The sequence below is a fragment of the Nerophis ophidion genome, linkage group LG16 (assembly GCF_033978795.1).
Source record: "Nerophis ophidion isolate RoL-2023_Sa linkage group LG16, RoL_Noph_v1.0, whole genome shotgun sequence".
In the NCBI taxonomy this organism is placed as follows: domain Eukaryota; kingdom Metazoa; phylum Chordata; class Actinopteri; order Syngnathiformes; family Syngnathidae; genus Nerophis; species Nerophis ophidion.
Genome location: NC_084626.1, coordinates 15830251 through 15846156, shown reverse-complemented (window position 1 = coordinate 15846156; position 15906 = coordinate 15830251). Strand labels below are relative to the sequence as shown.

Here is a 15906-nt window from a genome sequence, read left to right as displayed (position 1 = left end):
TTATTATTATTATTAGTTTGACGAACATGCGTCTGAACCTCGAATTTTATAAGGTAATGATCGGACAATACTTTAGTATACGGGAGTATCGTAACTTTGGAAACGGTGATGCCCCTGACAAGCACTAGGTCAATCGTATTACCGTTGCGATGCGTGGGTTCATTTATTATTTGTGTGAGACCACAGCTATCAATTACAGTCTGGAGCGCTACGCACGGTGGGTCCGATGGGGTATTCATATGGATATTAAAGTCCCCCATTATGATTATATTATCGGCGTGTGTCACTAGATCAGCAACAAACTCTGAGAATTCATTGATAAAGTCCGAATAGGGCCCTGGGGGGCGGTAGATAACAGCCAGGTGTAGAGGCAGCGGTGTGACAGACCTCATAGTAAGCACCTCAAACGATTTATATTTATTATTTATGTTAGGACTAAGGTTAAAGTTTTCGTTGTATATTAGTGCGACCCCTCCACCCCTTTTAAGCGGACGGGCAATATGCGCATGTGTAAAGTTAGGAGGACATGCCTCATTTAGCGCAAAAAAGTCGTTTGGTTTAAGCCAGGTTTCGCTGAGACCGATGACGTTAAGATTGTTGTCTCTGATAATATCATTAACTAATAACGTTTTGGGAGACAATGATCTTATGTTTAAAAAACCTATATTATAGGTAGTGGGCTGTTTCAGGGAATTTTTGATCAAATTATCCGTAGTAGCAATATTGATAATGTTGTGTTTATTATGCCCAGTGCACTCAGTATAATTACGACCATATCTAGGAATTGATACGACAGGAATTTTCTGATTGTTTGATTGTTGTTTTGATAAACTGCACGCATCATGGTTAGCCACCTCAGTAACGGGGATTTTCCGATTGTTTGTTTGTTGCTTTGATAAACTGCATGCATCATAGTTAGCCACCTCAGTAACGGGGATTTTCCGATTGTTTGTTTGTTGCTTTGATAAACTGCACGCATCATAGTTAGCCACCTCAGTAAAACACATGTCCAACTCTGAAACACTCAAAGCAGAAAAAACTTGTTCTAATTTAACTGACTCCTTACCCAGACCAGTAGTCTCACATTTTCCATCTAAATCCGTCTTCGGGATGGAGGAAAGTGGTGTTCTGTGGTGATTAGCCTTCTGCTTTGTTTTTAGCCCCGCTCGACATCCGCGTTTCCGATCACACCGCTGGCGTCTGCTCCGTAGACGGCCCCCGCTGCTACTAGACTCCCCTGCTTCACAGGCCGCTGGATGTAGCCGCCGACGTATTCCCATGCTAGTTAGCATGTTTAGCACGCACGCGTCTATCAGTCCAAAACGGCCCGATGTGTCCACATCCAGAAGTGTCTGGCGGTCGTACGTGATCACGGAGTGACCACGATGTGAGCCAGCCATAAAGTTTGTAGAATTGTCCGGTATTTCTGCCAAATGTTCCATCTTTAGCAGGAGCTCCGCAATGTTGCAGCCCGTCCGGGCGCCGCCATCTTGGAAATAATTACTGTGTGGAACAATTTCACTTGTGGATCATTAAAGTTTGTCTGAGTCTAAGTCGAAGTCTAATGTACTTTAAGGGTGGAAAAAAAAATCCTTACATAGGCATGGTGAGAAAATACAAGCACTACACTACAAGTGTCCATAATTCATGGGTGTCAAACTCTGGCCCGCGGGCCAAATGTGGCCCGCCGTTTAATTTCAGTTGGCCCTTGAGGCAATATCAAATCAACATTAGAGCTGGCCTGCCGGTAACAGCACATTCACCGCTAATACTCATACTTGCCAACCCTCCCGATTTTCCCAGGAGACTCCCGAAGTTTAGTGCCCTTCTCGAAAATCTCCCTGGCCAACCATTCTCCCGATTTCCACCCAGACAACAATATTGGGAGCGTGCCTTAACGGCACTGCCTTTAGCGTCCTCTATAACATGTCGTCACGTCCTCTTTTCCCCCATATAAACAGCGTGCTGGCCAAGTCACATAATATATGCGGCTTTCACACACACATACTTGGTCAACAGCCGTACAGGTCACACTGAGGGTGGCCATATAAAAAACTTTAACATTGTTACAAATATGCGCCACACTGTGAACCCACACCAAACAGGAATGACAAAACACATTTCGGGAGAACACCTGCACCGTAACACAATATAAACACAACAGAACAAATACCCAGAAACCCCTGCAGCACTAACTCTTCCGGAACGCTGCAAAATAAACCCCCTGATACTACCAAACCCCGCCCACCTCATTTTTATTTTATTTTTGAATTTATTAGCCTGTGGAAAAAGTTAATGTTGATATTTACCTCAGAAGGCTGCAGATAGAAAATAGCCATTCATTTTTTAAATTAAATTGTATTTAATATACCACAGATGTTTTTGAAAGTTTATTTTGCACTATTACGTTATATAAGCTCTGCCTGTTCCATGGGAGGAAGCCCAAATACCCGGAGGGAACCCACGCAGTCCTGGGGAGAACATGCAAACTCCACACAGAAGGATCCCGAGCCCAGGATTGAACCCAGGATTACTCAGGACCTTCGTATTGTGAGGCAGATGCATTAACCTCTGTTCCACTGTGCTGCCCTATTTAAGCTTTGCTTGTTCAATATTCATTGCAAAACTTGTTTGGGTTCCTGTTAAAAGGTTAATTTGTTCAACCTTGGCTCGCGGCTTTGTTCAGTTTTATATATTGGCCCATTCTGTATTTGAGTTTGACACCCCTGTCATAATTTGTCCGAACATTAGAGATGACTAAGGCCACACATGTTTGCAATTTCACAAAAAATAACACAGGACTAAGTTTGCGCCAACAATTTGCTTACAACAATGTCCTGACAGCTCTACCCCAAAGATTGTCTCATTCCACAGGAAGATAGACCATTAATGTTTTGCTACCGGCCATATTGTCATGCAGACATGTGGGACAACAATAACAACATCAACATTTGTGAACATAAATCTTAGAGGCATAAATAGGTACATTTAACACCTAACATGTAGAACTGAAGAATCCACCTATGCAGATTACCAGTACTATTACCCAAATTATGGTACAATGGAGAAGAAGACGTCGATTAGCCTTAGGCGTGTTCATTTACACAAGCGTGTGACCTGTGTAATTAACCAGAATACTTGGGGTGCGTTTAACTGGAGAGCGATACCGGCAAGTGTTGGAGGTGTGTGTTGCGAAGAATGCTAAAGTCCAGAGAGGGCGAGGCAGGCTCAAAGTCTGTGGGCAGGTGAGAGGTCAAGGGCAGGAGAGAGGCCTCAAGATTTGTGAGCAGGAGAGAGGTCGAGGTCCAGGGAGGCAGCAAGAAGTCCAGGGGGAGTTCAGGAAGACCAGACGCACAGCTCGAATCCAGGGAAGAGAGAGAAGCTGCAGGACGACGACACAGGACACAACACAATGAGCACAGAGGAGGGTAAACACGGAGAATGAGTATGCACATGGAAGGAGAGATAGAGACGTGTGGGCTTACTGTACAATACAAGTAGCTACGTTCTGGCACTGGAATGCAGGACCAGCTGGTCTAAATAGTGTGCGGCGTCCTCATCAGTGTCAGGTGCGTTGATTGCAGAGTGAGAGCAGCCGCAGCGGGAGAGGAACACCTGTGGGCATGTCCAGAGGCGTGCACTGAAGAATGTGAGGCGGCAGGTGCTTGAGCCGCAACAGCCAGGATGTTAAGTAATCGTTAGGGGTTAGTTAGGTAGTTAGTAGGATAGGACGGACTTCATTCCACAATAAGGAATTTATGTGGTTGCAGTGCAGGTGCAGTGCACTTACAAAAATAAGGGTAAAACCCATGAAAGCGAGAGGAAAACATAAACGTAAAAGACATAAAAGAGCACTCCTATGTCTTGGGATGATAGATATAGCGGCTACGTGATCCCAAAATGCAGAAGGGGCCCACAGGCCCAAGAGGCCTGTGAAACTAGAAAGTCCCTTAAAATGTATACCAGGATAAAAACACAAATTGAGTACACCAGTTTTGCTGAAGTATCAGTCACGGTAACAAAACAGAGAACTTAGCAAGCACAAAAGCCATGAGTGCAAAAGAGCAACTAACATGGAGCAACATGCAATAAATCACCTCTGCGATGTGGTGCTGGCGTATATAGCATACAGATCAGTGTTGGTCATCTTACTTTTAAAAAGTAATTAGTTACAGTCACAAATTAATTCCCCCAAAAAGTAATATAGTTAGTAACTCAGTTACCTCTTTATAAGAGTAGTTACTCAGCTAAGTAACTGTGATGTTGTTTTTCATTTTGTTATTTTATATGCTAATACGTTCGATTACATATTGAGCGTCAAATATGTTTAAATTAACTGTTTGAAGAATAAAAACAAGTACATGACAGGAACAGACTCAACAGCAGCTGGCCAGACTTATGGGAGCAGACTCCGTCCTAAACTGCCCACCAGCCCGTGGCCAATTTCTGGTCTGCTCGGATGACAGATAGAGAATCCGTCCAGGTAGACCAAAGTTTCTGATACAGGCTCATCCGGCCAGGATTCCGTGAGGCTTGTCCGTCCCGCCGTAGAAAGGGAGGACATCCTCCGTTACAACCGATAGTAAACACGGCACAAACCTTAGCCCTCTGTCCCCACGCCCAATGCATGTCTCTTCTTCTTCATGTCCACTGGAACCTCCAGCCTCTCCACGTGGACTGCAGTGTGGGAGAGAGCCAGCAGCTCATCTCCGGAGCAAACAACCGAGCCATGGCCAAAAGGCTTCTCTGAGGCAAATCCAAAAGTCCACAAAAAAAGCACCAAAAGCTGCGCTGAAGTGAGAATAGTGCCACCCCTCGTTGCGCAATCCCACATAAAAACCAAAAAAAAATCGCATAAAAACAAGAGTGAAACATCAATGAACGTAATAGAACACAGGTGTCAAACTCAAGGCCCGGGGGACAGATGTGGCCCGCCACATCATTGTATGTGGCCCGCAAAAGCCTGGGAAAAATCGATGTTAATAAAATCGTTAAATTGCAAATATTTATTTTGATTTTCTATCCATCCATCCATTTTTTACCGCTTGTCCCGTTTGGGGTGGCGGGGGGTGCTGGAGCCTATCTCAGCTGTATTCGGGCAGAAGGCGGCCTACACCCTGGACAAGTCATCTTAGTAGGATAGGACAAACTTAATTCTACAATAAGGAATTTATGTGGTTGCAGTGCAGGTGCAGTGAACTTATAAAAATAATGATAAAACCCATGAAAACGAGAGGGAAACATCGCAGTAACACAGATAGACAGACAACATTCACACTCACATTCACACACTAGGGCCAATTTAGTGCACTAACCACTGTTGCGCCGTGCTGCCCTATTTTGATTTTGACCAGGAAAAAAAAGTGAATCTTCTAAACTTTATCTAATCATGGCATATATTACATGATAATATATTGTATTACAAAAATATGTTGGTAAAGATAACATTAGTTTCTACATGAAAAAAATTTAATAATCAAGTGCATTGGCAATGGTTTAATAATATGAGGCATTTATATCATCCATCCATCCATTTTCTATCGCTTGTCCCTTTTGGGCTCGTTGGGGATACTGGAGCCTATCTCAGCGGCAATCGGGTAGAAGGCGGCATACACCCTGGACAAATGGCCACCTTATCACAGGGCCAACACAGATAGACAGACAACATTCACACTCACATTCACACATTAGGGACCATTTAGTGTTGCCAATCAACCTATCCCCAGGTGTATGTCTTTGGAGGTAGGAGGAAGCCGGAGTACCCGGAGGGAACCCACGCAGTCACGGGGAGAACATGCAAATTCCACACAGAAAGATCCCGAGCCCGGGATTGAACTCAGGACTACTCAGGACCTTCGTATTGTAAGACACATGCACCAACCCATGTTTCACCGTGCTGCCTGCATTTATATCAATGTTGTGAAATTATATTTATTTTTTAAAAGTCAGATGAATTTGAATTTTTATCAAGCACAGGTTATTGCTCGCATGCATGATTTAAATTAATAAAAAAAAGCTTCCTTCTGAAGGCAGCCATTACTGCGATGTGGCGCTCAATGAAAACAAGTTTGACACCCCTGGAATAGAAGATACACAGGAGCACAAAGCTCCTGCAACCAGCAGCCACTACAGCGGCACCATCTTGAAAAATGAGATGGTTATTAAACGACTGAACAATGTATTTCCCATGAATGAATTTTAGTCCAAAACATGCAATATAACACAGTGCCTCCAGGAATTCACAACAATCAAATTTGGCTGACATTGGATTAGCTTTTAACAATAGCAATTATTAAATTATTTTTGCTTTTGTAAAAATTATGTTTACAATTTTGGCAGCACGGTGGTACAGGGGTTAGTGCATGTGTCTTACAATACAAAGGTCCTGAGTTCAATTCCGGGCTCGGGATATTTCTGTGTAGAGTTTGCATGTTCTCCCCGTGACTGCGTGGGTTCCCTCGGGTACTCCGGCTTCCTCCCACCTCCAAAGACATGCACCTGGGGATTAGTGATGCGATCAGCAGTTCTTTTGACTGGACTGCATCACTAGGATCAGTTGAATGGAGAACGGATGCCAATGGCATGAAACATATCCACGTGACGGGAGGAGAATCACTCGCGGCATTGGGGCAAGCAGAGCAGAGAGCAAGAGTGTTGTCGTTCACTGAGTGATTCATGTCGTTAATACGCGGTGAACGAATCATTCGCTCAGTCCCTCCCCCCGCCCCCATGATGAGTAGCTGGCTGCGTCGTTCGCCGACGTCGAGGGTTCAGTGAGTCACAGAATGCGCCAGTTCCACTCATACCGGCGTGGTCGCGGCGGAGCTCAACTGAACTGAGAAACGAACGAATCAGTTCATGAAGTGATTCGGTTCAGTATGTTCACTCAAATGATTCGTTGGTTTAAACGAATCGTTCGCGAACGACACAACATTACTGGGGTTAGGTTGATTGGCAACACTAAATTGTCCCTAGTGTGTGAATGTGAGTGTGAATGTTGTCTATCAGTGTTGGCCCTGTTAGGAAGTGGCGACTTGTCCAGGGGGTGCACCACCTTCCGCTCGGTTGCAGCTGAAATAGACTCCAGCACCACCCGCGACCCTGAGAGGGACAAGCGGTAGAAAAATGGATGGATTTTGAAATGTCCGAAAGTCAGGTGTTACACTAACAGCGATCGATGCTGGGATAGAGCCAGCAGTGCTGACCCCTCAATCCACTGTGTCGCTTGTCAGGAAATGAATACGCTTTGAACACTATTCATGTTTTATCTTCAATAATCATCAGACACGCTGACCAACGCCTCGGGGCCTCTCTTAGTGGAGATCGCCAAGTCGCCGGGGGCAATGCTGGGCATCACGCTGACCTCTGCCAGCCATCGCAACAAGCAGGTCATCGTCATCGAGCGGGTCAAGCCTGGCAGCGTGGTGGACAGGTAGGCGCCATCGCACACTAAAGAAGACGACGTGTTTGTTATGAGGTGTGCGTTCTTTCAGGTGCGGAGCCTTGCATGCCGGAGACCACCTGCTGTCCATTGATGGGACATCCACAGAACACTGCACTGTCTTGGAGGCCACACAGCTGCTGGCCAGCACCACTGAACTGGTCAAACTGGAGATACTGCCCTCCCACCAGACCCGGCTGACTGGGAAACAACATGACACTGGTAACCTATCAATATATGTGTGCGTGTGTGTAGAATAGAATAGAATACAATAATATAGAATGGACTTCGTTGTCATTACATTTGCATATAACAAGATTAAAGACTCCAACTTAGGGTGCCGTAGTGGTAACAAATATGGGGTGAAATAAATAACATAAGAGGTAATAAAGGAAAAAACTAACAAATGAAATAAACAGACTACTAGCCAATAAAAATAATAAGCAATCCTGTACAATATACAAAACACTATAGAAATACAAAATACTGCACTATATACAGAACAAGACAAGAGTACAGAGGTAATAAATAACAATCAATGTCGGACGTATTTACACTCGAAGGGTAGTATTGCACGGTAGGGTATTAGGGCATGATATTGTATAGAGGTGAATTATTATTATTATAAGTTAGAGTTCAACATGGTGACAGTTTTAGGAAAGAAGCTGTCTCTGAGCCTGTTTGTTCTGGATCTGATGCACCTGCCTGCAGCGCATGCCTGATGGTAGCAAGTCGAACAGGTGAAAGAGGGTGTGTGCTGTCCTTGGTAATGTTTTTTGCTCTGTTGAGGCAACGGGAGTTGTGTAAATCCTTCAGGGAGGGCAGGGGACAGCCGGTGATTTTTTGTGCGGCTGGCGTACCACACTGTTATGCAGTACGTCAGCATTCACACACACAGTGTGTGCGTGTGTGTGCGCGTGTGTGTGTGTATTTGTGTGTGTTTTAAAGGCTGTCAGGGAAACATCTTCAAGTTCCTTTTGTGTCCCAGATGAGTTTGATGAAGCCAATCAGCAGCTCTGTGTGTGCAGCACAATTAGCGCCAGTGGATTTGGAACGCTGCTGCTTGATCCACACTTAATACCCTCTGCTTATGTTTTGACAGGCTCATTGAGCACACACACACACACACACACACACACACACACACACACACATACACGACACCCAAGCATTAACACTATTCGTTTTAAACATGTGCAAGTTTAACCAACTTGAGCATGGACCACAGTGTTGTATTATGCAACATCAATGTGTGACAGCTAAAGAAGAAGCATTAATTCAAACAGGACGAGGCTAAACAATTATGCATAATTAGAGACTAATATTTGTGTTATTAGTTGTATTCAACTTTAGATTTTTTTTTTGTGACATATTGCCTTTTTGCTATTTTTTTCACATCTTGCTTGTTTCTTTGACATCTACAATGTACCACGGGTCCATAAAAAACAAACTGTCACAGTCTAATTTACAGTGGAACAGAGGAACCCAAGGATGCAGATGGAATTGAGAGTAAATAGTCTTTACTTCACAAAAAGGTAGTAAATCACAGCTATAATCCAAAACCTGAACGTAACAAAAGGCGACGGTGCAAAAAAGGAGAACACAAAAAGCACCGTGAATAAAAAGACTAAACCTAAACTTCAAACTAGGGTCAAAGTTGCAAGACGTGCAAACTACAAAGTACATACTAAGCTGGATGGCACAGGAAATAGTCTAGAAGGTATTTAGGCGAAAATGCAAGGAGTCTAGGAGTCTTCAGTCAACGAAGTGGAATTGCCGAGTGCCATCCAGCTATAAAGGTGCTGCTAAAATAGTGTCGGGATGATTGGACACAGCTGTGCACTTCTCACATCTCCGCCCACATGGAAACACTGGAACTCTAGGAAGAAGACAAAATAATAAGAACCAGTTTTGCTGCAACAACAATTGCAAACTGAACACAAACCACAAGATGGCAGCAGGCGGTGACACAACCCACAATCTGAAAATGGCCCCTGGGCCGCTGGACGTTAGACTTCCCTGGAATTGTAAAAGGAGTTATTTCCAAACAAAAAGAAACGACTACAGGTTATGTCTTTTGCACGCTTTCACACCTCGCCTTTCAAGGCACACGCCCCGGGCTTGTGAAGTGAATTATATTTATATAGCGCTTTTCTCTAGTGACTCAAAGCGCTTTACATAGTGAAACCCAATATCTAAGTTACATTTTTAAACCAGCGTGGGTGGCACTGGGAACATGTGGGTAAAGTGTCTTGCCCAAGGACACAACGGCAGTGACTAGGATGGCGGAAGCGGGAATCGAACCTGCAACCCTGAAGTTGCTGACACGGCCGCTCCACCAACCAAGCTATACCGCCCTGGAGGTGCCCTGCATACCTGTATCCTTAGGCGCCGATCTCCTGGGTGCTTCTTCGGGGCCCGAGCACCCACGGACAATGCCGAGCACACAGGCGGAATTAATGGCGAATTCTTTCTCACCACCAAGCAAAAACCACGCATGTTCAGGCCCCTTTTACACGAAGCCAGTTATCCAGGGTAAATCCCACCTAACCTTATCCTTGTCCACACACACAGGATGGTCGTTTAAAATCCCCTACCCCCTCCGCCAGCCACGACATGCGACTTAGTACGCATGCACGAAAAATGCGCACCTCATAGTCACCTCCAGTGTTGCTTTGTGTGCAAGTTCTTAAATGTGACTTATCTGAACAATTTCCAATGTTGTGGTATTTTAATGAACTGGAATCCAGTGTGCTCTGGGGCCCTATTGTAGTGAATAACACCTGAGCCATCATAAATTGATCAAATCTTTATTAGACACGTGAAAGTACACAATGTGACAAAAAACATTTTACAACAATCAATCTAGGGATCTATACATCTGGTTCAGGACACTCCTCACTCTTTTGCTTTCACCTTCATTGTCCATTCGTTTTTGGGGACTTTATATACTCTGGACCTAGACGACATTCGCCGTTGTCCGTAGTCTTCCCTTGTCGGCCAGGTAATACAAAGCGCACCCGACTTTTTTTTTATCACATTCACGGGAGCCCGCATTCTTGTTGTCTCTCCTTCGACAAATGGACAACGTTTTTTGCTAAGTAGAATCACAGCTGACCTGGACATTGGAAAATTCCCTTGCCATCTGAGAAGTGTTGTATCCTAAATAGCTGCAATCACTTTCTCTTAAGGCAGGGGTCGGGAACCTTTTTGGCTGAGAGAGCCATGGGAGCCAAATATTTCAAAATGTATTTCCGTGAGAGCCATATATATTTTTTAACACTGAATACAACTAAATACATGCATTTTTAAGTAAGACCAACATTTTTAGAGTATAATAAGTCCCTTATTATTTTTAACAAAATTGTTATTGTAAAGTTAACCAATAATAAATATAATACTTCTTACCATTAATGCGAGATCTTGAACAGGTGCGATAGAAAACGGATGGTTGGATTAAAATCGATGAGATTGTTTTATAATTTAAACGTTATTTTTAACACTGGTAAATTATTTATTACTTATCATGTTAAGCAATGTCAGCTAAGATTTATCTGAGAGCCAGATGCAGTCATCAAAAGAGCCACATCTGGCTCTAGATCCATAGGTTCCCTACCCCTGTCTTAAGGTATTCATGTGTGATTTCCACAAGCTGTACAGACGGAAGGAGAAACTCGGGCATGTCTGGATGACACGCCTCCATTTTTCAAGTGGTTTGCTCCGAGTTACGAAACCACTTTATTATGAAGCTGGCTGTGGTGTGTTCTTTCTGACGTCACTTCCTGTGGTGGGTTCGGTCATTCTGGTGTCACTTCCTCTCCTAACTCAGTTTGTAAGAGATCAATGGGTCCATACAAAGCTAAGAGCCAGAGATTCAAGATATACACGGCGCACTTACCCGTGTAAAAAATTGTCCGAGGATGGGAACCTTAAACGCTGGTTTAGTGTGGCTGAAACGGGGCTTTGGCTGAATAATTATTTGTTTAGGATGTTATCCGGCTTAGTGCAGATGTAGCTTAAGAAAAGTAACGTCAGATTTACCGCCTCTCCGAGCACCCACTGGCAAAAATGTAGATCGGTGCCTATGTCTGTATCTCCTTACTTGTGGCAAATACTTCACCTTTTGCGACCTGTTGTATTTTAATTACCAATAGTTAATGATGTGAGAGCCGGTTCGAAGCCGAGTGTGAAGCGACCGGAATGAGAATCAGCACCTCCATATCCGAGTCCGTGGTTCTCTCCCGAAAAAGGGTGGAGTGCCATCTCCGGGTTGGGGAGGAGACCCTGCCCCAAGTGGAGGAGTTTAAGTACCTAGGAGTCTTATTCACAAGTGGGGAAAGAGTGGATTGTGAGATCGACAGGCGGATTGGTGCGGCGTCTTCAGTAATGCGGACGTTGTACCGATCCGTTGTGGTGAAGAAGGAGCTGAGCCGGAAGACAAAGCGCTCAATTTACCGGTCGATCTACGTTCCCATCCTCACCTATGGTCATGAGCTTTGGGTCATGACCGAAAGGATAAGATCACGGGTACAAGAGGCCGAAATGAGTTTCCTCCGCCATGTGGCGGGGCTCTCCCTTAGAGATAGGAAGAGAGGCTCTGTCATCCAGGAGGAGCTCAAAGTAAAGCCACTGCTCCTCCACATCGAGAGGAGCCAGATGAGGTGGTTCGGGCATCTGGTCAGGATGCCACCCGAATGCCTCCCGATGGAGGTGTTTAGGGCACACCCAACCGGTAGGAGGCCACGGGGAAGACCCAGGACACGTTGGGAAGACTATGAGACTATGTCTCCCGGCTGGCCTGGGAACGCCTCAGGATCCCCCGGGAAGAACTGGACGAAGTGGCTGGGGAGAGGGGAAGTCTGGGCTTCCCTACTTAGGCTGCTACCCCTGCGACCCGACCTCGGATAAGCGGAAGAAGATGGATGGATGGATGGATGGATGGATGGATAATTAATAATGGTTCTTTACCGAACTGAAGGTCCGGTACCAAAAAAAATCTGCACCGTTATACCCCTTTTAAGCAGAGCCATCAACAGTGTCAGGCAAATTAATTAAAACAGGATAAAATTATAACTGTTTGTTACTTCCCCCAAAAATGTATTGAATTAAGAACAAAATTATTCTCTAATAAATGTAATCAACTACCAGTTTAAGTAATTATTCATCATTTATTTTATCCTTCTCACACTGTATCTTGCATATGCAGTTGATAGATATTTGACGAGAGCAGAGTGTGTGAGTGTGTGCTTTTAAAAGATGGCGACTGTGGCCAAATGTCAGTGAGGGTCTAGGGAAATTAGCATTAGGGGCGTTTAGCTCAGAACTAAGTGAGTGACTGGTCAACTGTGTTCATGCCACGTTGTTAGTGCCATTAAAAAGTGCTTTGGTGGCTGTGTCTCTCCTTGTCTACAAACGGGGTATTGTAGCACATATGATTATCACTTTTTTGTGTTCATTATTCCCTCATGGTAGTAGCTGTAGTTGTGTACGTGCATACTCACATGTTGTAGGGTTTTCTGCGTAATGCTGCCTCTTACTAAATGACATCAATTCAATTTGGAGTGTGACGGTGGCTCTATCTTGAAGAGCTAGATTCCAAAGGGCAGCTGCTGTTCTTTTGACGCTGTCTTTTGGACATAAAAAAAGCACCCAAAGTAGCGTTCCACGCATCAAACGTATCAGAAACAGTATTGTGACATATGTAAAAGTAATGAATTACATTACTCATTTTTAGACAAAGTAGTTGTTATTATATTAAGACGTTATTCCTAACAATGGCCAATAGGTGTTTATAATAGGGATGAGTCAAATGATACTGAAGCCCTGATGCCTCGACATGAGTGTCACTTGTGAGCGATACAGCTACTGTGTCATTTTGACTGTGTAGCACCAAGAAAGAATGGGTTGTACTTGTATAGCGCTTTTCTACCTTCAAGGTACTCAAAGCGCTTTGACACTACTTCCACATTTACACACACATTCACACACTGATGGAGGGAGCTGCCATGCAAGGCGCTAACCAGCACCCATCAGGAGCAAGGGTGAAGTGTCTTGCTCAGGACACAACGGACGTGACGAGGTTGGTACTAGGTGGGGATATAACCAGGGACCCTCGGGTTGCGCACGGCCACTCTCCCAACAGCGCCACGCCGTCCCAGATGTGATGTGTTTGTTTATCAGGATGCGCTTCTTTCAGCTCACGAGAGACAGCTCGTACTAAATAAAGACACAGTGGCGTGCGGTTGTTTTCAGCTCCATCTTCAATCTAAATGGAATCGCACAATTGTGGGATAATGTTGGTCTTACATTGCCAAATGAGGTCATTTTCATTCATTGACCAGAGTTGCATGTTTCATATTCCTTTCTGCACAGCTATTTATTACAAAAAATATTTGTATCTGTTAACTATTGATTTTATTTGTAGGACCATTATGAAACACTAACACCGTATCAGTGCAGTGTCAATACAGGTAGTGAGTGTACCATACACTCAGGGAGGTTACATTTACCCATCACAAGTATATGCTGTCCATCTGTTTGTTGTACTTTATCTAAATATTTAACAACAATGTCATGCCTTGGTACCGCATTTTCCGGACTATAATGCGCATTTAAAATCCTTTTTGTTCTCAAAACTGTAAGGCCTAAGTTGTCAGAGTTATTTGTTGACGAACCCAAAGATGCAGAGATGGAGGCAGGCATGGAGTGAGCAAACATGATTTTAATATAAATACTAAGACAAAACCAAACAAAGGGTTCAAACCAAAAGCGCGCACGTGGGCGGATAAAAAACAAAAGGCCTTTAGCATAGGAGCTAACAAGAAACAAAAAGTAACTTTACCATGGAAGCTAGAGGATAGCAAACAGAAAAACTGGAAATAGCTATGGCTAACAAAAACAGTTTACCGCTAAGACGACCAGGACAAAATGTAGCACGACAGGTAATAGCCGAAATGATGCCAGACACAACAGGTAGCAAAGACACAAGAGTGACATGAGGCAACGACAATACAAATGACAATACAATGATCCAGCAACTAACACAAGACACAGGAGGTACAAATAGGAGCCGGCTGATTAGCAACGGGTGTGGCCAGATGCCAATCAGCCGCAGCTGAAGGGGAACACAGCACTCAGGGAACAAGACAGGAAGCTGACAAAATAAGAGCACTAGACAGGAACTAAGGACAGGAAATACTAAACACACTGAGGAGGAACACAGCACTCAGGGAACAAGACAGGAAGCTGACAAATTAAGAGCACTTGACAGAAACTAAAAGACAGGAAATACTAAACACAGGAAACAGACAAATGCAGAGGAAAAAACTAAAACATAGACAAACTGTCAGGGGCAAGCCTGACATAAGTTAGGTTGAGCTTACCCACCTGGAAGCAATTTTATTTGGTACATGGTGTAATGATAAGTGTTTCCAGTAGATGGAAGTCTACTGGTGGGGTGCACCGTCTGATGTGCTTCAACATACGAGTATTTTCATGGTGTGTGTGTATCAGTTAAAACTTATCTGTTTTTTTGTTTTGCAATATTATGCAAAAGCAACTTTTCTTACCTTCAGGTACCTGTTGGTCTGTATTTAAAATCCGCATAAATCCTGAAAAATTTCGCGCAACTGCCTTTGTAGTCTGTGAGACACCGTGGTCGATAAACTTCTTCTTTTTCTCTATCTTCTTGTTATGGGACATTCATCCTCCGTAGTTGCCATTTGTAATATAAAGTAGTGTAAAGATTTTACTTATATCCGTCAGTAAACTCGCCATGAAAACACTAAAACATACCAGTTTGGTGAGTTGATATTTGTGGAGGGAAGTTGTGATTAGCACACTGCAGGTAGAAAGATCAGGGACCCCGTCTGGGTGACTGGAGACAGCGCACCCTCAGACGGGGGCGTGGCATGGGCAGGACGGCGGGACGCAGCTAGCAGTTGATTAGATGTCGCAGGTGGTACGCGCTGATCTAATGAACTGTTGTCTTTAACAGTAAACGGCCAGCGGAGAAGGGACCTGCTGCTGTTGGTGAGACTGAAAAGTCGAGCAGAAAAGCGTGATCCTGAAAAACTGAATATATTAAAACTACTGTCAAACCTGAACCACTGGCGTCCAGCGTGCATCTGTGGGAACTGTGAGTAAGAAGCTTACAATTGGCACCCAACGAAAACAAAAGCTGCGATGTCGTCACCAAGCCCCATAGAGGCGCTGGGACAGTTGCTGGCAGAAGTGTCTACAGCTAATCACCGGCAGATGGAGGCGTTGCAAAGCCAAATTGCGCAGCAGAGTCAGATTCTGCAGGCGCTGACGGAGAGGACCGGAGCGGGGACACACACAACAGCGAGGCCGGCTTTGACAGCAGGATGGTGGAAACAGAATTTCCACGCAGTTTCCTGGACATGTTCGAGGCCACAGCCAAGTCATGCGGCTGGCCGGAAGAAGAGTGGGCGGTGTGGCTGCTG

General features: G+C 44.4%; 1 protein-coding gene across 2 annotated transcripts in view; it reads left to right on the top strand.

Moving 5' to 3' along the window:
• Positions 1-15906, top strand: part of LOC133535021 (glutamate receptor-interacting protein 2-like) — a 240489-nt gene that overhangs the window by 182545 nt on the left and 42038 nt on the right. For both annotated transcript variants that reach the window (XM_061874424.1, XM_061874423.1), the window contains 2 exons: positions 7285-7432; positions 7494-7663. In XM_061874424.1, the coding sequence (XP_061730408.1) occupies positions 7285-7432; positions 7494-7663 (318 nt within the window). The remainder of the gene's footprint in view (positions 1-7284; positions 7433-7493; positions 7664-15906) is intronic.